The sequence below is a fragment of the Anabrus simplex genome, chromosome 4 (genome assembly GCF_040414725.1).
Source record: "Anabrus simplex isolate iqAnaSimp1 chromosome 4, ASM4041472v1, whole genome shotgun sequence".
NCBI lineage: Eukaryota > Metazoa > Arthropoda > Insecta > Orthoptera > Tettigoniidae > Anabrus > Anabrus simplex.
Genome location: NC_090268.1, coordinates 45,872,197 through 45,891,603, shown reverse-complemented (window position 1 = coordinate 45,891,603; position 19,407 = coordinate 45,872,197). Strand labels below are relative to the sequence as shown.

General features: G+C 36.3%; 1 protein-coding gene across 1 annotated transcript in view; it reads right to left on the bottom strand.

Annotated features, from left to right (window-relative positions):
• The window catches only part of Ptpa (Phosphotyrosyl phosphatase activator), a 44,412-nt gene that overhangs the window by 13,199 nt on the left and 11,806 nt on the right, over positions 1-19,407 (bottom strand). Inside the window, exons 4-6 of the mRNA XM_067145053.2 lie at positions 15,861-16,078; positions 15,630-15,754; positions 8,752-8,852 (exon numbers count right to left, since the gene is read on the bottom strand). Coding sequence (XP_067001154.2) covers positions 8,752-8,852; positions 15,630-15,754; positions 15,861-16,078 — 444 coding nt within the window. The remainder of the gene's footprint in view (positions 1-8,751; positions 8,853-15,629; positions 15,755-15,860; positions 16,079-19,407) is intronic.

The window sequence follows — 19,407 nt, the reverse complement described above, 5'->3', positions numbered from 1 at the left end:
TGTATTTTCCAATTGCATGAACGAGATTGTCAAGATGGAACCTCTGTAAGAAGATGGGGAAATGGACTGAGCCGAACCACAACGATTCAATACAACATATGACCGCATAACCAGATGACAACCACGAGGGTCGCTCGGAGATGAAAAGGCTGAACCAAATCTAGACCAGTCCAGAGGCAGTGGATATAATCTAAAGTTGGGCCCATGAGAGTTGAAGCCTGACATTTGAGTGATGAAAGCAGTAACTACGAAGTACGCTGCGTTGTCATAGTTACCTCATTCTGCGGCATATCAGCTTTTCATATAGGCTGAATAATTAATCAACTATGTTGGCCTAATGCAATTCAATAAATTTTGGCCCGTTCCGAAGCTCATGCTAATAATTCCAGCTTTTAAGACAGAGTACGTCATTGCCAATAAAGAGATTTCATATTCACTAAACTGACAGTACCTCAACAAATGCACATGTCAAATAGAGAATAGAACTGTACAACTAGCCACTGATTAACTTAAAAAAATTATTTAAAAAAACAACGAAAATAATATTATTACATAAACCAGCAACTACTAACGCAGCTAACACAGTACTATTCCGAATATCACAAAAGCGACTGTGAGCAAGCCAACCCACGCGGCGATAGCGTTCTTAAATGTGGCATCTCTGTTATCGCTGCCATAGCAACAGACCATCCGAGAAACGTTAGTCAACTTTTCCTCGCCGGTGGCGCTAAATGTCAGACTTCAACTCTCGTGGGCCCAACTATAAGTTTCTTGTGTTAAATTATGCAGTTTGATAGATGATATTTGTGTAGACTATATGTATTCAGTGCATAGTTGATGTGCCATATAGATCATCAAAATAAGCCATGATAAGTAATTTCTCACGAGTGATTTCTATATAAAGCAATGTATAAGGAGTTAGATAGTCTTCTACATGTATAAGCAAATTTCAGCTAAATAAGGAATGACAATGTTAGATCCAAATAACATTGTGCCATAGCTGAAGACAATGTTCCTTCAAGAATAATATTTAGAGATTATACAGCTTGCAAGTAGCAAGTCAAGATAAATGTAGGTTATATATATTCAGAGTAGAGCTATAGGTGATACGTTATTATTTATGGAAATAGGTTATGAGATATGCATACATTATCAAGCAAAAAGGAAGGTTATGAGGAAGACATTGAAGATATAGTTAAAAGAAAGAAACAAGCTTGGAAAAGATGGCTGAGAAACAGAACAACAGAATGCAAAACAGAATACAGGCACTGCAAGAAGGAGTGTTCCAAGGTGGTTCAAGGAGAGAAAAAGAAATGCTGGCAAAAATTCACCGAATCTCTGTAAGAAGATACAACCAGAAACAAAAAGATCTTATTCCAGTGGGTTAAAAAGAAGAAAAACCCAGGAGAAGGTGCTAACGTCATTAAAAATGAACAGGAGGGAGTGATGACAAAGAAGCAGGATATATTGCATTACTTTGAACAGCTTTACAACAAAGTAGTGAATATCTATATATATATATATATAAAATAACTTGTCTTGACAGAGTGATTCATCATCGCCGAGCCAAAACTACTGGACATAAAGAAATTAAATTTTGAGGATACATTTATATTACAATGTAGGTGCTCGCTAAGGGAGAATTTTTCATCAGTAAGCGGATGAAAAGGGGGTTGAATTTTTAAAATGAGTGTATCTGTATCTCAACAGTTTAAAAGTTTACAGATGTAAAAAATTGGTATTTAGAATCTCCTTTAAAAATTAAGAAACACATATTTTTTTGTTTTTGGAAAATCCCACTAGGAGGAATGAAAAAGGGTGGAAAATGGGTTGAATGCCTTTAATAAGGATACTTATATCTCAGAAACTAAAGATATTACACACCTGAAAATTGGTGTTTTGAATCTCCTTTAAAAATAAAGAAATATGTATTTTTTGTTTTTGGAAAACTCAATTAATGGGGGTTAAACAGGAGTGACAAATCGAGTTAATTTTTACCTTTTTAAAATGAGTCTCTATATCCCAAAACTTTAAAAGTTTACAGATGTAAAAGTTGGTATTTAGAATCTGCTTTAAAAATAAAGAAACACATATGTTTTTGTTGCTAAGGGGGTGAAAAGTGGGTGAAATTTTTAAATGAAAGTATCTATACCCACCTAAAAAAAAAATTTTTACAGACGTTAAACTTGGTATTCGGAATCTCCTATAAAAATATAGAAACACGTGTTTTTTTGTTTTCACAAAATCCAATTAAGGGGGGGGGAGGGGAGTGAAAAAGGGGGAAAATTGGTTGAATACCTATTATGAGGCTACTTATATCTCAAAAATTGAAGATGTTACAGACATGAAAATTCGTATCTGGAATCTCCTTTAAAAATAAAGAAACAAGTACTTTCTTGTTTTTGAAAAATCCAATGAATAGGGGGTTAACAGGAGTGACAAATGGGGTGGAATTTAAAAGAAAATATATCTAGGCCTGCAATATATCTCAGATACTTGACATATGATTACAGACTTGAAAACTGGTAATTGTAATCTCCTGTAAAAGTAAAGAGACATAGATATTTTTTTTTGAAAATCCACTTAAGGGGAACAAAAAAGTGGGTGAATTTTTAGAATGAGAATATCTACTGTATATCTCAAACACTTAACATGTTACAGAAGTGAAAATTGGTATTTTTAATCCCTTTCGAAAATAAGAAACACGTATTTTTTGTTTTTTGGGAAAACCACATGGGGAAGGGGGGGGGGGGGGGGCGGATAGAAAGGACTGAAAAGTGGGTTGAATTATTTTTATTAGGATTCTGATATCTCAAAAACTGAAGACGTTACAGACGTAAAAATTGGTGATTGGAATCTCATAAAGAAATGGATATTTTTTTTCTTTTTCGGAAAATCAACTTAGGCGGGGGTGAAAAATTGAAAAATTAGTTAAATTATTTCTATGAGTCTACTTATATCTCAAAAAAATAAAGATGATGCAGACATGAAAATTGGTGTTTGGAATCCCCTTTAAAAGAAAAGTAACACATATTCCTTTGATTTTGGAAAAACCAATTAGGGGGTGAAAGAATTGAAAATTTTATTGAATTATTTGTATGAAGATACTTATTTCTCATGAAAACTAAACATGATACAGACGTGAAAATTGGTATTTTGAATCTCCTTTAAAATAAAGAAACGCACATTTGGGGGGTGGGGGGGGGGGGGGAGGGAAAAGGAATTGAATTCCTTTTATGAGGATATATATCTCGAAAACTGAAGATGTTACAGTTGTGATAATTGGCATTTAGAAGCTCCTTTATAAATAAACACGTATTTTTTGTTTTTGGAAAATTCACTTAAGAAGGGAGGGTGAAAGGAAGTGAAAAAATTTAATTCTATTTATGTGGATACTTATATCTCAAAAACTGATGGATACAGACGTGAAAATTGGTGTTTGGAATCTCCTTTCAAAATAAAGAAACATGCATTTTGGGGGGAAATCTTAACGGGGGTGGGGTTAAAAATGAGCTGAATTCTTTTTGTATGGATACTTATGTCTCAAAAAAGATGTTACAGACGTGAAAATTGGCATTTGGGATCTCCTTTAAAAATAAACACATATTTTTTGTTTTCGGAAAATCGACTTGGGGGGGAGGGGGGGGGGGAGGAGGAGGAGTGAAAAAAAATATAAGTAAAGAAGAAGCTGAATTCTGTTTAAGAGGATAGGATACTTATATCTCAGAAACTGAAGGTGTTACAGACGTGAAAGTTGGTATTTTGAATCTTCTTTAAAAGTAAAGAAACACATATTTTTTTTGTTTTTGGAAAGTCCACTTAAAGAGAGAGGGGGTGGAAAAAAGGGAAAAAGAAGTTGCAATTAATTTTATGAGGATACTTATATCCCCTTTAAAAATAAAGAAACACGTACTTTTTGTTTTTGGAAAAGGCACTTCACAGGGGGGTGAAAAGAAGTGAAAAATGAAGTGAATAATTTTTAATGAGGATGCTTATATCTCACGAACTGATGATATTACAGACGCGAAAATTTGTATTTGGAATCTCCTTTAAAATAGAGGAATGTGTATTTCTTTTTGTTTAGCCCCAAAAGGCAATAACACAAACGTGGTTTACAAAGAGTTTCCGGGGTAAATGAAACTCAATTTGTTGGTGAATGTTTATACTTTAGGGATTTTCAGACAATGTCTTATTACAGTATCGAGGAATGATTACTTTTATTATTTTACCTGTAACTGCTAGTTTAAGATAAAAATATTATAACCTAGTGGTCTGCCTATTCAATAAATATATAATTTATTATATTTAGTACATGTTTCGTCCCCTAAGGGACATCATCAGCTATAATAAATTAACATTAATATATCAGAATACAAAACAGATATCATTAAAACTGGAAAGACACATTAAAATATTGATGTATGGTACAACATTAAAAATAAGATCTTAGAAATTTTGTTCAAATTGTAAGTCATATGATAGATAAAAACAGTTGAATTGTCCATTATACTCTTGATAATATTCTTGGGAAATAGTAGTTGTACTTTATAAAATCTTAAATGATAACTATTGTGAATAGCACACTTGATTTATATTTCTTGATGAAAGATTTGTTAGATCATTGATATGCATTCCTTAATTAAATGAAATAAGTTTCATCATGATAGATCTGTATTAAACTGCGATTACAATAGAGTTAAACTAATGTATTATTAAGGTCCACCTTTTCAATACAAAATATACAGAGTTTAAATTACATAAATGATTAGGGACTAGTTTCGACCTAATATTAGGTCATCATCAGCCTAAAGCAAAATTAAAACATAAATACTGAAGAAATCAAACAATGTAAAGACACACAAGGTCTCGTAAATGTACATACCATGTGAGATATTGAGAAAAGAATTATAGAGACATGCAGCACTATGTCAAAAATAACTCCATGACAGAGATTCATAAACAGTCCAATGCGCATTAAAAAGATGTTAAAGATAGGAATCCTTGAGTTATTGGATAAGGAGATTATTACATGCTGGCTCCTTTAAGATGCTGTTATCCAACTGAAGAACAACTGAGCCGAAGTCACGTCGTTTATTTACGATTAAAGTCAGTGCGCCATATATTTTGTATTGAAAAGGTGGACCTTAATAATACATTAGTTTAATGCATTACTTAGATAGTATATACATTGAATGCTTCAAAATGCTTCTTTGTAGTAATGAATATTATTTTATCTGAAATAAAAATGAAAAACTAAGTGTAAGTAACAAGAAATGGAAGATGAAATGAATATAATGTAATATAATAGTGTTACTTACTCATTATTGGCCTCGATGTACTAAGGTAAGTGTGCATCTGCTTTAAAACAAGTACTGGTAGCTTCTACGCTGAGCAGGGAGTGTGGAGGGGAAGTAGGGTGGGGATGTCCTAGGGTGAACGACCTGAGTGTCACCGAGCATGTGACGTGTTAGAGTCTGACGTTTTTTCCTAACTCTCGCTTTTATTAGTTCTTCATATAAGATGTTATATTTCTCAGAAAGCTCATTGATATTATTTGCTGGATTGTTTTTTGTTCTAGATACATGTAAATTACTTCAAATATGTTCAACAAATGGCCTTTATTTACAGTTTTCAGTATTTTAAGGTCATTGTCTATGTTTGTAAACATGTGATTGGAGTCTGTCGTGTTCGCTCATGGCCGAGTATCTGTTGTATTTCTTGGCTCTGGTATGTTCCTGATATCTTGTAACGAAGTTTCTTCCTGTTTGTCCAATATAAGTTCTTAAACAACTAGCACATTTCAGGTTGTAAACACCTGATTTTTGGAATTTATTATTATTATTATTATTATTATTATTATTATTAACAACGATATAAGTGTTATAAAATAATTTTGAGTTTGTGTTATTAGTCCTAAAAGTGATTCTTAAATTATGTCTTTTGACTAAATTTGTAATACTATATATTTTACTGTAAAATGCCTGGTAAATACTCTCACGGAAGGCCAAGAAACACGCTAATGAAGACATTCCTCAATGACACATGGCTGAAGAATTATGGAGATGCTAAAAGAACAACCCAAGTTAGACTCAACTGGAGGAGACTCAATGTAGGAACAAACCAGTCCCAAGACTGAACACACATGATGATGATGATGATGATGATGATGATGATGATGATGATGATGATTGCCATTACTTATTTCATGCTGTAGTTATTTGTTAAAAGTCAAAATAAATAAACTCAAGCTCCAGATTCTCCCAACATAAAATCTCGAGCTCTTGTTATATTACCTCAAATAAAATGCCCAGATGAGCTCTGCATATGCAGGATAGTTGAAGAACAACCCACTTGATCAATCAAGAATCCACAAGAAGTTTTCGCAGTGACACAAGCTGTGAAAACAACTAGTAGGCAGCAATAGCACTTTGTGCTGAAAAATCCACCTTGGGTATCATTGCATGATATGGCAACACGAAGAAGCAAGTTTACGGCCTAGCCAAGAAGTTCAGGGAGTCTACCAACCACAAGGAGATAACTGCTGGTAGAGCAGCCCTATTATAAAACAAGCCTGGAATTTGTAGTTGAAGGAAGAGACTGATCAGTGGAGTATGAGTGAAATACCAACAGAAATGGGCAAGGCAAGGATGACTATCAGTCTGACAGAGTAGAAGTACCTGCAATACAATCTTCCTGTCCTCACGATTTGTTAACTTGTGACTAAGGACCAAGATGGACAAATGAGAACTTCATCCACGACAGGAAGATGAACTGTTAAAGTAACAGTTGGAGATACCATATGTCTGAAGAACCTACCATCACAGACACAAAATACCCCTTTGTGACTGGAGGTTGTGAGGGCCTGAAAGTAAACACCAACAGGTGAATCAATGTGCTGAATGATATAGTTGTTAATCACTGTATGGAGAAAGTGGCCACTGGGAAGCAACGTGTGTTGTAATAGGACTCTATTCCAGCTTACCCCTTTCAGACCGTGTACACACAATTGTGCGGGTTCGTATTTTATTTATGTCTGAGCTTATTTGATGTTTTCTTGGCGCTAGACCAGACTGCAGTGCTTGTGCGGGACACGTAGCATGTACTTCAGCTGTTTTTATTTAGTACTTGATCACCAGGGGGCAGGAAGAAGAGTTTAAAAATACAGTTCATTAGCAAGATGGCGGAAAGCAGTAATGCCTAAAGTAAGTATTTATTTATTGCATTCATATTAATCTAGAAGCTTTACTGAATATCAGAATATAATCAATGAAGAGTGTAAATTGTGCAGCAAACGTAAATTGTGAACTTGCAACATTGTACGTAATACCATGAGGTTTTGAATGTTGATACGCACATATGTGCGGGCTAGGTTTCCTTACAGGCAATGCATGCAGGAGTGCTGGGTGCTGTTACAAAAAGGACTGTGAAAGCAAAACTCGTACTCTACATGAGAAATGCAATGTATAAGATTTTAATTGTTTAAACTCGTTCTACACTGTAAAATAGAACATTTGATCACGTACATGTGCATATTCACATGTATTGAGTTGAATTTTTTTATTTTTTTATTTTTTGCAAGTAGTGAATGAAGTCCTGACATGCACAATTGTGTGGGTTCTGTTTTTCAGCCGATAGTTCTTATTTTGTAAAATAAACTGTAAAAACATGTATTTGAGAGCATTTTAGTAAGTTTTTGATGTTTGACACCTCCAGATTTCTTACAGGTCTGACGACAAGTTACTGCTGCCAAAAGGGCAGTAAAAGCAAAACTCTTCCTCAATGTAGAAAATGTAACGTTTACTTGTGTTTGAACGAAGATTTAATTGTTTTAAATTATTCCTCACTGTAAAATAGAACATTTGATCATGTACATATGTACATTCACATGCATTGAGGTAATTTTTCTTTTTTGTAAGTAGTGAATTAAGTCCTGACACGCACAATTGTGCAGGTGCGTTTTTTCAGATGTTAATTTTTATTTTGTAGAATAAACTAAAAATATCTCCATTCTCATTTCATAGCATCTATCAGTCATTAATAAATCACTTTGGGAGTGGCGACCCCATCGTACTAATAGCCTATATCTGCTTCATTCATTCCATCCCTGACCCAGTCAATGACTGGAAAACAGGTTGTAGGTTTTCATTTTTCATTTTCAAACTAAAAATATATGTATTTAAGAGCATTTTAGTCAGTTCTTGACGTACAAACAAAAATTCACACCGCCAGTTTTCTTTCAGGTCTGAAAGGTTTACAAGACAAGGAAGATGTAAACACTATGGTTTCCCATTTTCACAACTTAATTATGGCCTTTCCCATCCCTATGCCACCATAAGACCTATCTGTGTCGGTGTGATGTAAAGCAAATTGTGGGGGGGAAAAAAATAGATGCAGGCAAACTCCCACACTACTGGTCCCCTCATTTGTAGCTCCCTCTGGCCCCAGTGCAGTTCCCTAACTAATACATGCTGGGAATAGCTGAAGCAAAGGTGAAAGTAAATAATGTATCACAATAGCAACGATGCCATAAAGGCCTTCATCAATGAGGTGATAACAAATATGGACATGGCAAAATAAATTGCAGTCAGTTAAGTCCAGGCTAGATGGTGGTTATACTGAATAATTTAACTTTTGTAGGTATGTTCTCTACTACTTTAATATCAATGCTGCAAAATTATTCTGAATGTGAGTTATCTTTTCTAAGTACTAACTTCACCCTCTACACACAAAATAACTATACATACAAAGTACCTTATTGATGAACTCAATGCATCCAATAAACATGTACTCCTTGGAAAATGATTCCACCACATCTGGTTGAAGGAAAGATTTTGGCTCAATGCGGGGATGATCTGGATGGAGAAAAGAGAAAAGAAAAAAGATTAAAAAGATATTCTCCTTTAATATAACTTCCTACAAACACTTGCTACAAGTCTTGCTCACAATAGGATATTCATCTAGAAATATACATTGGGTGGATGGAAACTGTGATATATTAAAAATATTTATGGTACACTGAATATACAGTGGAAGTCCGCTATAGCGAGAACTCCATTCTAACAACAGTTTTTTTAAGTCCCTTGGACAATTCCTGTATTAAACTGTGTAATATCTTTCAGTTACAACAAGAACCCTTCCACTGATTCATCCGTTATTACGAGACTGGCGCGCTACAAAGAAAGTTGCAGTTTGTGCGAGCTGGTTCGACCAGTGAGCAGTCAGCTGGGCTCACGTCATTGCTGAGCCCAATATATAAAGAAGAGGCACAGCCAGCGCCTCAACCACCTGAGCCACTCAGCCCAATGCGCCATATTTTGAGATGTATCACATTCTTCATTAATTTCAGTACATACTGTAACTTTAAATTAATCTATTGTTTACTTCAGCCTTTAATTTTAACGTGTTAACTGCTACTACTGGCCAGGTTATTTACGCAATTATTACGGACACATGTTCTCTTTCATTTTTGAATTGTGTTTACAGAACAACAGTCAACAAGTATTACTAATCGACTCTGACATTCCCTTCGAGTTTGAATATCGGCGAAAAAGTTGCTAGTGCACATACAGTAGTGCGAAAAAACTACACCGAAGATGATCTGCAAACGATCATCATTGTAATCGCTGGAGTCCATGAATATCGATAATGGAAATAATATCGCATGCTTAATAACTTGTAATAACGGATGCATCAGTGATAGGGCTCTTGCTGTAACCAAAGGATAATACACAGTTTAATACAAGAATTTTCAAGGGACAGGAAAAAAATGTGTCGTTACAATGAAGTTCTCGCTATGTGCCGTACTCGCTATAGCAGACTTCTATTGTATATCATTTGATAGAAGTATCACAAGACAGCATTTTGTGTCACATTCGTAGAAAATAAAATAATTGTTCATGTTATAGTTTGGACATTTGTATAAAATACAAAGTGATTGAGCGTGCATATTTTCCCCCCCATTTTTCAATATTTATGCTGCATTCCAGCGATTATATCAAATGCGATCAATCTTCCGTATTGATTTCTCACTACATGCACTAGCGAGTTTTATCGTTGATATCTGAAGGTGCTGCAGAAGTCGACTGGTAAAACCTGTCGACTAGTGTAAACAAGCACGAGTTTGAAACGAGAGAGGAGAACACGTTTTTGTAAGAAAAGCGTAAATAATGTGGCGGAAAGCATTTTTTAACTTGTCATAAATAAAAGCTGAATAAATGATTATTCAATTTTAATACTATCGTAGGTCACTGAAACAGAGTAAGAATGCAGCCCACTACTTCTCGATATATGACAGGGTGCATCACTGTTTTCAGAGATTACTTTTATATATTCTCGCTTCTGGTTACATTTCGGAAAGACTATGTATTTAACGATAAAAATTTCATTGTTCCATATTGAAAGTATTAACGTTAAAAATTAAATAATTGAAAAAGAGGTTCAACCTATTCAATACATAAAAGAAAGGAATGTAGCGATTACATTCTTATTTAATAGTGATTAGAAATGGGACCGGTTTCGACCCTAGTCCAGGTCATCGTCAGCCGTTCAAAACATAAAAAACAAGAAAAACAATGCATATGAAACAGAATAAGTGAACTCTGGATCGGTATAAGATGAAATATAAATTGATGATGGGGGTAGAAATTGTGAGTCACTTAAAATAAAACGGTACGTAATATTATGAAAGGTAGTACGGCACACGCAATGATAAGTAAAGTCTCTCAATGTTTATGAAGAGTAGAGAACGGTCAAATGGGTCAGTTTTTACACTCTGTCAGGTACAAAGTCACAACACTATCGAACAACATATGAAGATCCATAAATATTTTGAAGTCGCAGACGAATAGATTTATAGAAGCAAACTGCCAGCTCTCGGTGATCAGCGCGACACATCCAAGGTCATGCGCTGTGGTCTCGAACGCCAAAGTAGAATGGAGAATGTCCTGAAGGTCCAGTATTTGCCTCGGTTGCGGGAAGTTAAGTACGTATATATAGAAATATACAACACAATTCAGTATAATTGAATGAGTAATTGTGCTCCTGCTGAGTTCTCGGAAAACAGTTGACTTGAAAAAACAATTGTAAAGAGAAAAAAATGTAGTAAAAAGCGCAATATCGGAAAACAAATGAAAACATATATGCACAGTGCGCTATTTTTTAAATTGAAAAAAAACAAACAAACAAACAAACAAACAAACAAGCAAAAAACAAAAAAAAAAAAAACCACTACCTTCATTTCGGTTCTCCTCATTCAAATTTTAACTCTTGTCTTGCGCCAACTTCGACTACTTCAATCATGACCTAAATATTTTCAATTTAAAAAATAGCGCACTGTGCATATATGTTTTTATTTGTTTTCCGATATTGCGCTTTTTACTACATTTTTTCTCTTTACAATTGTTTTTTCAAGTCAACTGTTTTCCGAGAACTCAGCAGGAGCACAATTACTCATTCAATTATACTGAATTGCGTTGTATATTTCTATATATACGTACTTAACTTCCCGCAACCGAGGCAAATACTGGACCTTCAGGATATTCTCCATTCTACTTTGGCGTTCAAGACCACAGCGCACGACCTTGGATGTGCCGCGCTGATCACCGAGAGCTGGCAGTTTGCTTCTATAAATCTATTCGTCTGCGACTTCAAAATATTTATGGATCTTCATATGTTGTTCGATAGTGTTGTGACTTTGTACCTGACAGAGTGTAAAAACTGACCCATTTGACCGTTCTCCACTATTCATAAACATTGAGAGACTTTACTTATCATTGCGTGTGCCGTACTACCTTTCATAATATTACGTACTGTTTTATTTTAAGTGACTCACAATTTCTACCACCATCATCAATTTATATTTCATCTTATACCGACCCAGAGTTCACTTACCGTATTCTTTTTCATATGCATTGTTTTTCTTGTTTTTTATGTTTTGAACGGCTGACGATGACCTGGACTAGGGTCGAAACCGGTCCCATTTCTAATCACTATTAAATAAGAATGTAATCACTACATTCCTTTCTTTTATGTATTGAATAGGTTGAACCTCTTTTTCAATTATTTAATTTTTAACATTAAGACTATGTATAGCGAAAAGGTCATTACTCTACCGGGGCTTGAAATATGTTTTCATGACACACGAATGGTTAAGCACGGTTAGGTGACGTTGTTTGAGTAAGAAAACTAGAATGTTTGCCACAGAAACTTCTGGAGCGATTCTACAGTACTACAGTTTTTAAGAATGAAACTGAACATGAGCGTTCACACAGTATCGGAATTTAAAATAGCCAGATTGCAATCCTGTACAGCAAAATCAGTCTGAAAACATACCAATGTGAAAATAGTTTTGTTTGAACTCACTTCTTTCTTACAGAATGTCATTAATCGCAACTGCAAATGCACTGCTTTAACTTTGCTGCATCTTGATTCAATTTCACTTAGTATACTATCATCCTGGGGGAATGTACACCGTAAGTACTTGAAATGATCCACCTGTTCCCATATCGTATTCCCTATATAGCTATCATCCTTTTAGATTCCTTCACTATTGACATCACTTTAGTGACAGAAATGTTACTTTTATATCATAATCGCTACACCTCTTTTCAAGCTTCAAGGACTCATTCTACCAATTAATTCTCACTACGGCCAGATCATCAACATAAATGCCTTTGATTGCCTTTAATAACCTACCCTAACCCCATAATCCCCCAGTATGGCTAAAATTTTTTCCCTTGGTACTCGGTCATAGGCCTTTATAGATCTACAAAACATGGACATAACTGTCCATCTCTCTTAGCGCATTTTTCAATTACTTGAATCATATTGAAAATGTGGTCCTGACACCATGCTGGTTGTCATCCAACTTTATCTCCACATTGATCACACTCTGCTTTCCAAAATACTTGTCCGATACAGTAAAACCTCATTAATTCGAAGTCGTTAGGATGCAAAAATCGAACTTCAAATTACATGATTTTGAATTAACCGTCAACTTGTAATTCAGAAATGCCAACCCTTGCCGTGTCACAAAATATTTTAACATCTGTTACTGCATGCAATTAACTTTGATCCACAGTTTAAACCTTTCAAATGTCATGGAAAAAAATCTATTTCCAAAATGTATCCAACAAGGTACACTTACAGTATTCAAATAATGCACTCGAATAACTCACTGACAAACATAACCTCATGCAACGAAAGAAAAACAAAGCATGATGCAAAGACGAGGAGAAATCTATGCTCGCTGTCGTGTGCAAGTGCTTTATTCATTGGCTTACTGTATTGTATGCATTTTATATGCCCTGTACTTGCACGGAAAGTACCCGATTCCCTTAAAACATCGTGGCTTATCAAAAATTCCTATGACGAGGGGATAAAGTCTGTCGCTTCCGTGTGCATTGCAACACAGTACAATGACCCCAACCCTTGTACGATTTCCTGACTGGCACTTCTCTCCTTTAAAACCATACAGTAAGTCCGTTTGGGCTCAGCATGAAAAAAACTGCAGTTTCATCGGCATTGACAATATTGTTTGGTGTATATGAATTGATTATATGGGCCACGTTTTTTCGCCGACTGTCAGCATCGCCTGTGTTCGCGGATTCTGCTTTTCAGCACACTGCCGCTACTTGATATTGTGGCGTTCCTTAAAACGCTGAATACAAAAGAAGTACGATTTCACTCGAACCTAGCAAATATGAAGAAACTGTAGACACACTGAAGTGAAATGAAGGTGTGGAAAGCTACCCTACAGGTTCCGGAAGACACGTTCTATCATGACCTATTGGCTTTACGTCGCACCGACACAGATATGTCTTATGGCGACGATGGGACAGGAAAGGGCTAGGACTGGGGAGGAAGCGGCCGTGGCCTTAATTAAGGTACAGCTCCAGCATTTGCCTGGTGTGAAAATGGGAAACCACGGAAAACCATCTTCAGGGCTGCCGACAGTTGGGTTCGAACCTACTATCTCCCGAATACTAGATACTGGCCGCACTTAAGCGACTGCAGCTAATGAGCTCGATGGAATAAATTTTGAATTAAAGTTACCCTGTGAAATACTATTTTTTAAAGAATAAAGGCAGTTTTAAATTAAAAGCATGAATTTCGGTAATGGGACCGACATTGGTCTTCGAATTATGAATTAAACAATTGAAAAAACATGCAAAACCGTACTCCATGTTTAAGGGAACAAGACCTTCTTCGAATCAGGTGGAATTTTGAATTAACTGATTTTGAATTATTGAGATTCTATTGTATATTGATCAATGAAATGCCTCGATACTTGCTGTAATTGCTTCTGTTTCCCTCGCTTATAGATGCAATTACTGCTTTTGTCCAATCGGAAGGAACCTAATTCAGATTCCATGGTAAACCGATTACTTTATGAAGCCATTTCATCCCTTCATGCCTTTCATGCCTTCCAACTACATTTTACCGCTTCAGGTCTAATTTCATCTATTCCTGCTGCTTCATGACAACGACATTTAGTATCCTTTCTGCTTCAGACAGCAGTCTGTAATATTGAAAAATCCTCAGAATACCCAGGAAAAATTCTCAGAATACCTGTACATTCCTAATAGATCTTCTCATTTCAAAGTTAGTTGGATAGTATTATAGATCCTTTGCCCTACCCTTCCATGTGTAATGGTGAATAGTCTTAAGCTTGGAGAATGGATGTGCAACTGCTAATCCCAGAAGCAAAGATGTTCAGTCAATGCTTTCCATTCCTACTTGCTTTCATATCTTCCCCACATTTCCCCATCACCTCATATCCTTTCCAATTTCACAATGAAATTAACCATCAGCAATCATGGAGTATAAGATACCTCCACATGCATATTCTTACTACTAGCTACATGCATCTTTTCTGTTTTCACTTTCTTTTGATTCCTCTTATATTACACAGTTTGTTTGGGCACACTGGTGCCTTTCATTCTCTATTTAATAACTTAACAAGAGTGTTAAGTTCAGGTTCATTTTTTATTTTATTTTTCTCATATCTTTACAGTCTTTTTGTAGGTATGCCACTTTCATATCTCTATTGAAACAATTGCATTGATTTTCCGTACCATTCTGTCTTATGGTTTTGTTCTTATGTACTCCTGTCAGCCACCAAATTTCCCTTTTTGTTAACATTTCAGTCCTTATTGCCATATTTTTACATATTTTACAAAATTCTACAACTGCTCTCTCGTTTATTACTTCCTAATAATGTTACTGGTTTTACATCCCATGAACTACTTTTACATTTTTGTTTTTGAGACACCCAGATGTCAGAATTTTGTCCAGCAGGAGTTATTTTAAAAAGCCGCAAATCTACTGACACAAGGCTGACATATCTGAGAATCTCCAAATAGCACCAGAATGAACCAGGATTCAACCTGTCAGGTTGGGCTCAGAAAGCCTGCGCCTTAACCGTCTGAGCCACTCAGCCTCGCGCTATTATATTCTGACCTTATTGTTTGTCTTTCTATGACTTTCACTCTCTGGACTACTTTACTAGAAGCAGTATTGGTACAATAGTGCTAAATTATTGAAATATGCTACTGTACGATTATACTGAAGGTAATAATGGTGACTAAAATTACTTCTATTCTTGATTCAAAGATAAAATACTCACGTACCTATCAGCTGCGAGCTGCCCCATATGAATGGTACAAACTGGTAATCATCCAAACTCCAGACCCCATGACTCCCAGCTGGTTCCATTCGATATGTCAACTGCAACTTACGAACCAAGTTCAAATATCTGCATAAAGACCAAAACAAGGTAAATAACACTGATGTCACAATTCATTCTTCATACTTAACATGATAAGGTTAGGAATTAGATAATTCAAAGATAAAAAACAAACCTGTTAAAAACCTGGCACACAACTGCCACTTTGTCAGATTCCACAAATGCACCAATCTTGAATAGACAGCACAGAAGCATAAGGAATGACATTTCATGACCAGTTCCATAATCGATACGAGTTGCATTGCCAAATCCTTCAACTAAGTACACCATAATTTCTGGAATGGCCGGGTAAAACTTCTCTGGTAATGCACTTTGAAGAAGATCCAATGCACCCTATTAAGAAAAAGTAAATAATATAAAAATATGACATCTAAATGAGAAATAACTTATGCTATATTGGTTGATCAGCACAGCACTTATCTAATACTCAAACAAAAGTTTAAAAAGTATAACCACACACAATTTCTCATGGTAAACACATATTAGAGCTTGGCTTGAGTGATAAGATAGGATGGTGCAACATAAAAGCAATGATGAGTGGGTCATACAAAATGACCAGCCAGCTATTACCTTAGGAGATTGAATATCTAGAACAATGATGGTCAGGATGGCACTGAGAAGTATGCTGACCAGTATAATATTAGCAATGTTTACCTAGTTTTAGATACTGCAGTAACTTTGTGTACTTCACCAAGTTCTCTATGACTAGTGAGTGATGAACTGGTGTGTTAATCTGCTGAGTGTGCAAATGGGCAAATATTCAAGCAAAACAGTAGGATTTAAACTCGCCAATATGAAATAAGCTGAGGAACACAGAAATACAGCAGCATGTCATAAATTTACAATGTATGAATTTAATTTCAGTTGTAAGCAAATTAATGTCATCATCATCATCATCATAGATCCTCTCCAGCATGCCGGGTAGGGTGGTATTGAACGAGCCTTTGCCATCGTTGTCTGTCCAGAAATGCCTTCTCTCTCACCACTGATTTCCAGTTCCCTTCTCTTGTCTCCACATCTTCTCTCAGTTGGTGAAGCCATCCCTTCCTCGTTCTTCCCACTGGCCTTCTTCCTTCAACCATTCTTTCTAGGCATGCATGTGGCATTCTTGTGCCAGGCATTCGGCTTTACATATCCATGTTAGTCTTCAAGTCCTTAGCTTCTCTTCTATCCAGTCCACTTCCAGTTCCATTCTGATGTCACTGTTCCTTTCATGGTCCTTGCGTGTTTTTTGGAGGGTAGTTCGTAGGAACTTCATTTCACATGCTTGCAAATTATTACCTTCTCTCTCTTTCAGTGTACATGTTTGTAGATTGCATGTGAGAATAGGCACAAAGTATGACTTATACAGAGTCATCTTGGTAATCATGGGAACTTTGTTATCCCAAAGTAGATGTCTTACGAGTTTGTAGAAGTTGGAACTGCTAGACACTCTCTTTACTATTTCTTTATCTACAGAACCCCTGCTAGAAACCATACTCCTGAGGTATTTGAATTCCTGTATGTATAGCATGTTTCCACCTTCATGCTTTATGTGGCAGCCAGTATCTTTTCTACTCATTTTCAGTGCATCAGTTTTTTTGCACTTCTGGACATTTTTTTTCTTTTTGGCTAGTAATATTTAACTCCACATCAACTCTTCTATGTTTTAAAAATATGTTTTCCTATCTGCCCTTGTCTCCTCTTTCTGTTGCTCCCACCTTCCACTGTTTATGTTCCTATCTTCGGGAAGGAATGGACTACGACCGGAAAAGTCCCCAAGGCCTTAATTAAGGAACAGCCTGGTGAAAATGGAAAATGAATTTGAGAGCGGTCAATGATAGGGTTCAAATTCACCATCTTCCAAATGCAAGCTTATAAGCTATAGGTATTCCACTCATTACTTCAAGAAACAAATACATCATTAAAAATCTTCCCATGGGCCAAAACGTGGTAAGTGTATGAAAGTTTAAGAGGAAGCATTTTCAGGATCTCTGCAGTAATGGATTCATAGTTTTGCAAGAAATTATTCAATTCAAAGCAAGTACGATCGCCACAAAACATGGGATCAGTTTCTCAGATTTTGAACGGAGCAGGGATGGCTAGAGGAACAGATTTATGAAACACAATCTTTCACTGACAAGGAAACCCTTCTATGTGCTAATCTCCGATCTGATTGAGATTTGGTACGACAACTTCAGTAGGAAAGTTTTATTCAGCCATATCAAAATTAGATGCCTAGTCCTATATTTATTACCTGTTTTGGGGTGCCATAGTTTGCTCATTTAAGCACCGCACAGACAGGAGTAGCGACGGGAAGCAGGTACAGCATGCACACACAAACACATTACTTCCCTAACCTCGGCAACCCCTGCCACTTCATGAGGTGAATGGGAAGCCAGGCAAATGCTGGGGCTGTATCTTAATTAAGGGTACGGCCGCTTCCTTCCCAATCCTAACACTTTCCAATGCTTGCATCGCAGAAAACCTTTGATGTATTAATTCGACATTAATCCACCAATACAGTATCCAGTAATCGGGAGATAGTGGGTTCGAACCCCACTGTCGGCAGCCCTGAAGATGGTTTTCCATGGTTTCCCATTTTCATACCAGGCAAATGCTGGGGCTGTACCTTAATTAAGGCCACGGCCGCTTCCTTCCCCTTCCTAGGCCTTTCCTATCCCATCGTCGCCATACGACATATCTGTGTCGGTGCGATGTAAAGCAAAAAAAAATCCACCAATAAAAAAAAATTTCTATGGCAATAATTGTTGTTTTCCTTACACGGTAGTGTGTCGGTGTTTACATAGTATGCTTATATGTATGCAGGACCATGCGTGGTCCCATTCACAGCATAGTGCCAGTGACTGCCGAGGCTGGGGAAGTAATGTATGTGTGCATGAGAGAGGAGTGAGAGCATGATACACGAACCGGCCGGCCGGCTGCCCTGCAGCTACTCCTGTCTATGTGGAGCTTAAACGAGCAAACTTTGACATCCCAAAACAGGCGCTAAATAAAATATATGACTGGGTATCTAATTTTGATATGGTAGAATAAAATATTCCTACTGAAGTCATTGTACCAAATCTCAATCAGATAGGAGACTTAGAGTTGGAAGGGTTTCCTTGTGAGGAGATGAACGACATTGTGTCATAGTTGACAGCAGATTACAACATGAAAATTATTAAATTCATTTGGTTGTTGCTGCTTTCCCCGTAACCGCATAACCTTTGTTGGTACTATTTGAGAATCCAACCAGCCTCTGGGCTGATGACATAACACACACTCAGTACATTATTAGAGGTTTAAAACAGAAGGGTTACTTGCTTTCATAAACAGAAAATGCCGGTCAGACACCAAAGAACTTTGATATGTTAAAAACTGATCACAGAAGAGAAAGGAAAATCAAGTGTTACCGTGTTCACCACAGGTAGTGAGAAACAAAGACATACGATCATGCTTGTGGTAACAGCAGATAGGAAGAAATTACATCTGCATGTTGTTATCAAATGAAAACAATGCCAAAGATCGCACATAAATTCTCAGGTAGGATTCACATTCAGTTCAGGAAAAAGGCTGGATGGATCCATCACTGGTAAACAAATGGATCCATCAAGTTTGGGGAAATCAGCTTAAGTCACTGCTTCAAAACCCAGCTTTACCTTTAATGGACAGATTTTGAG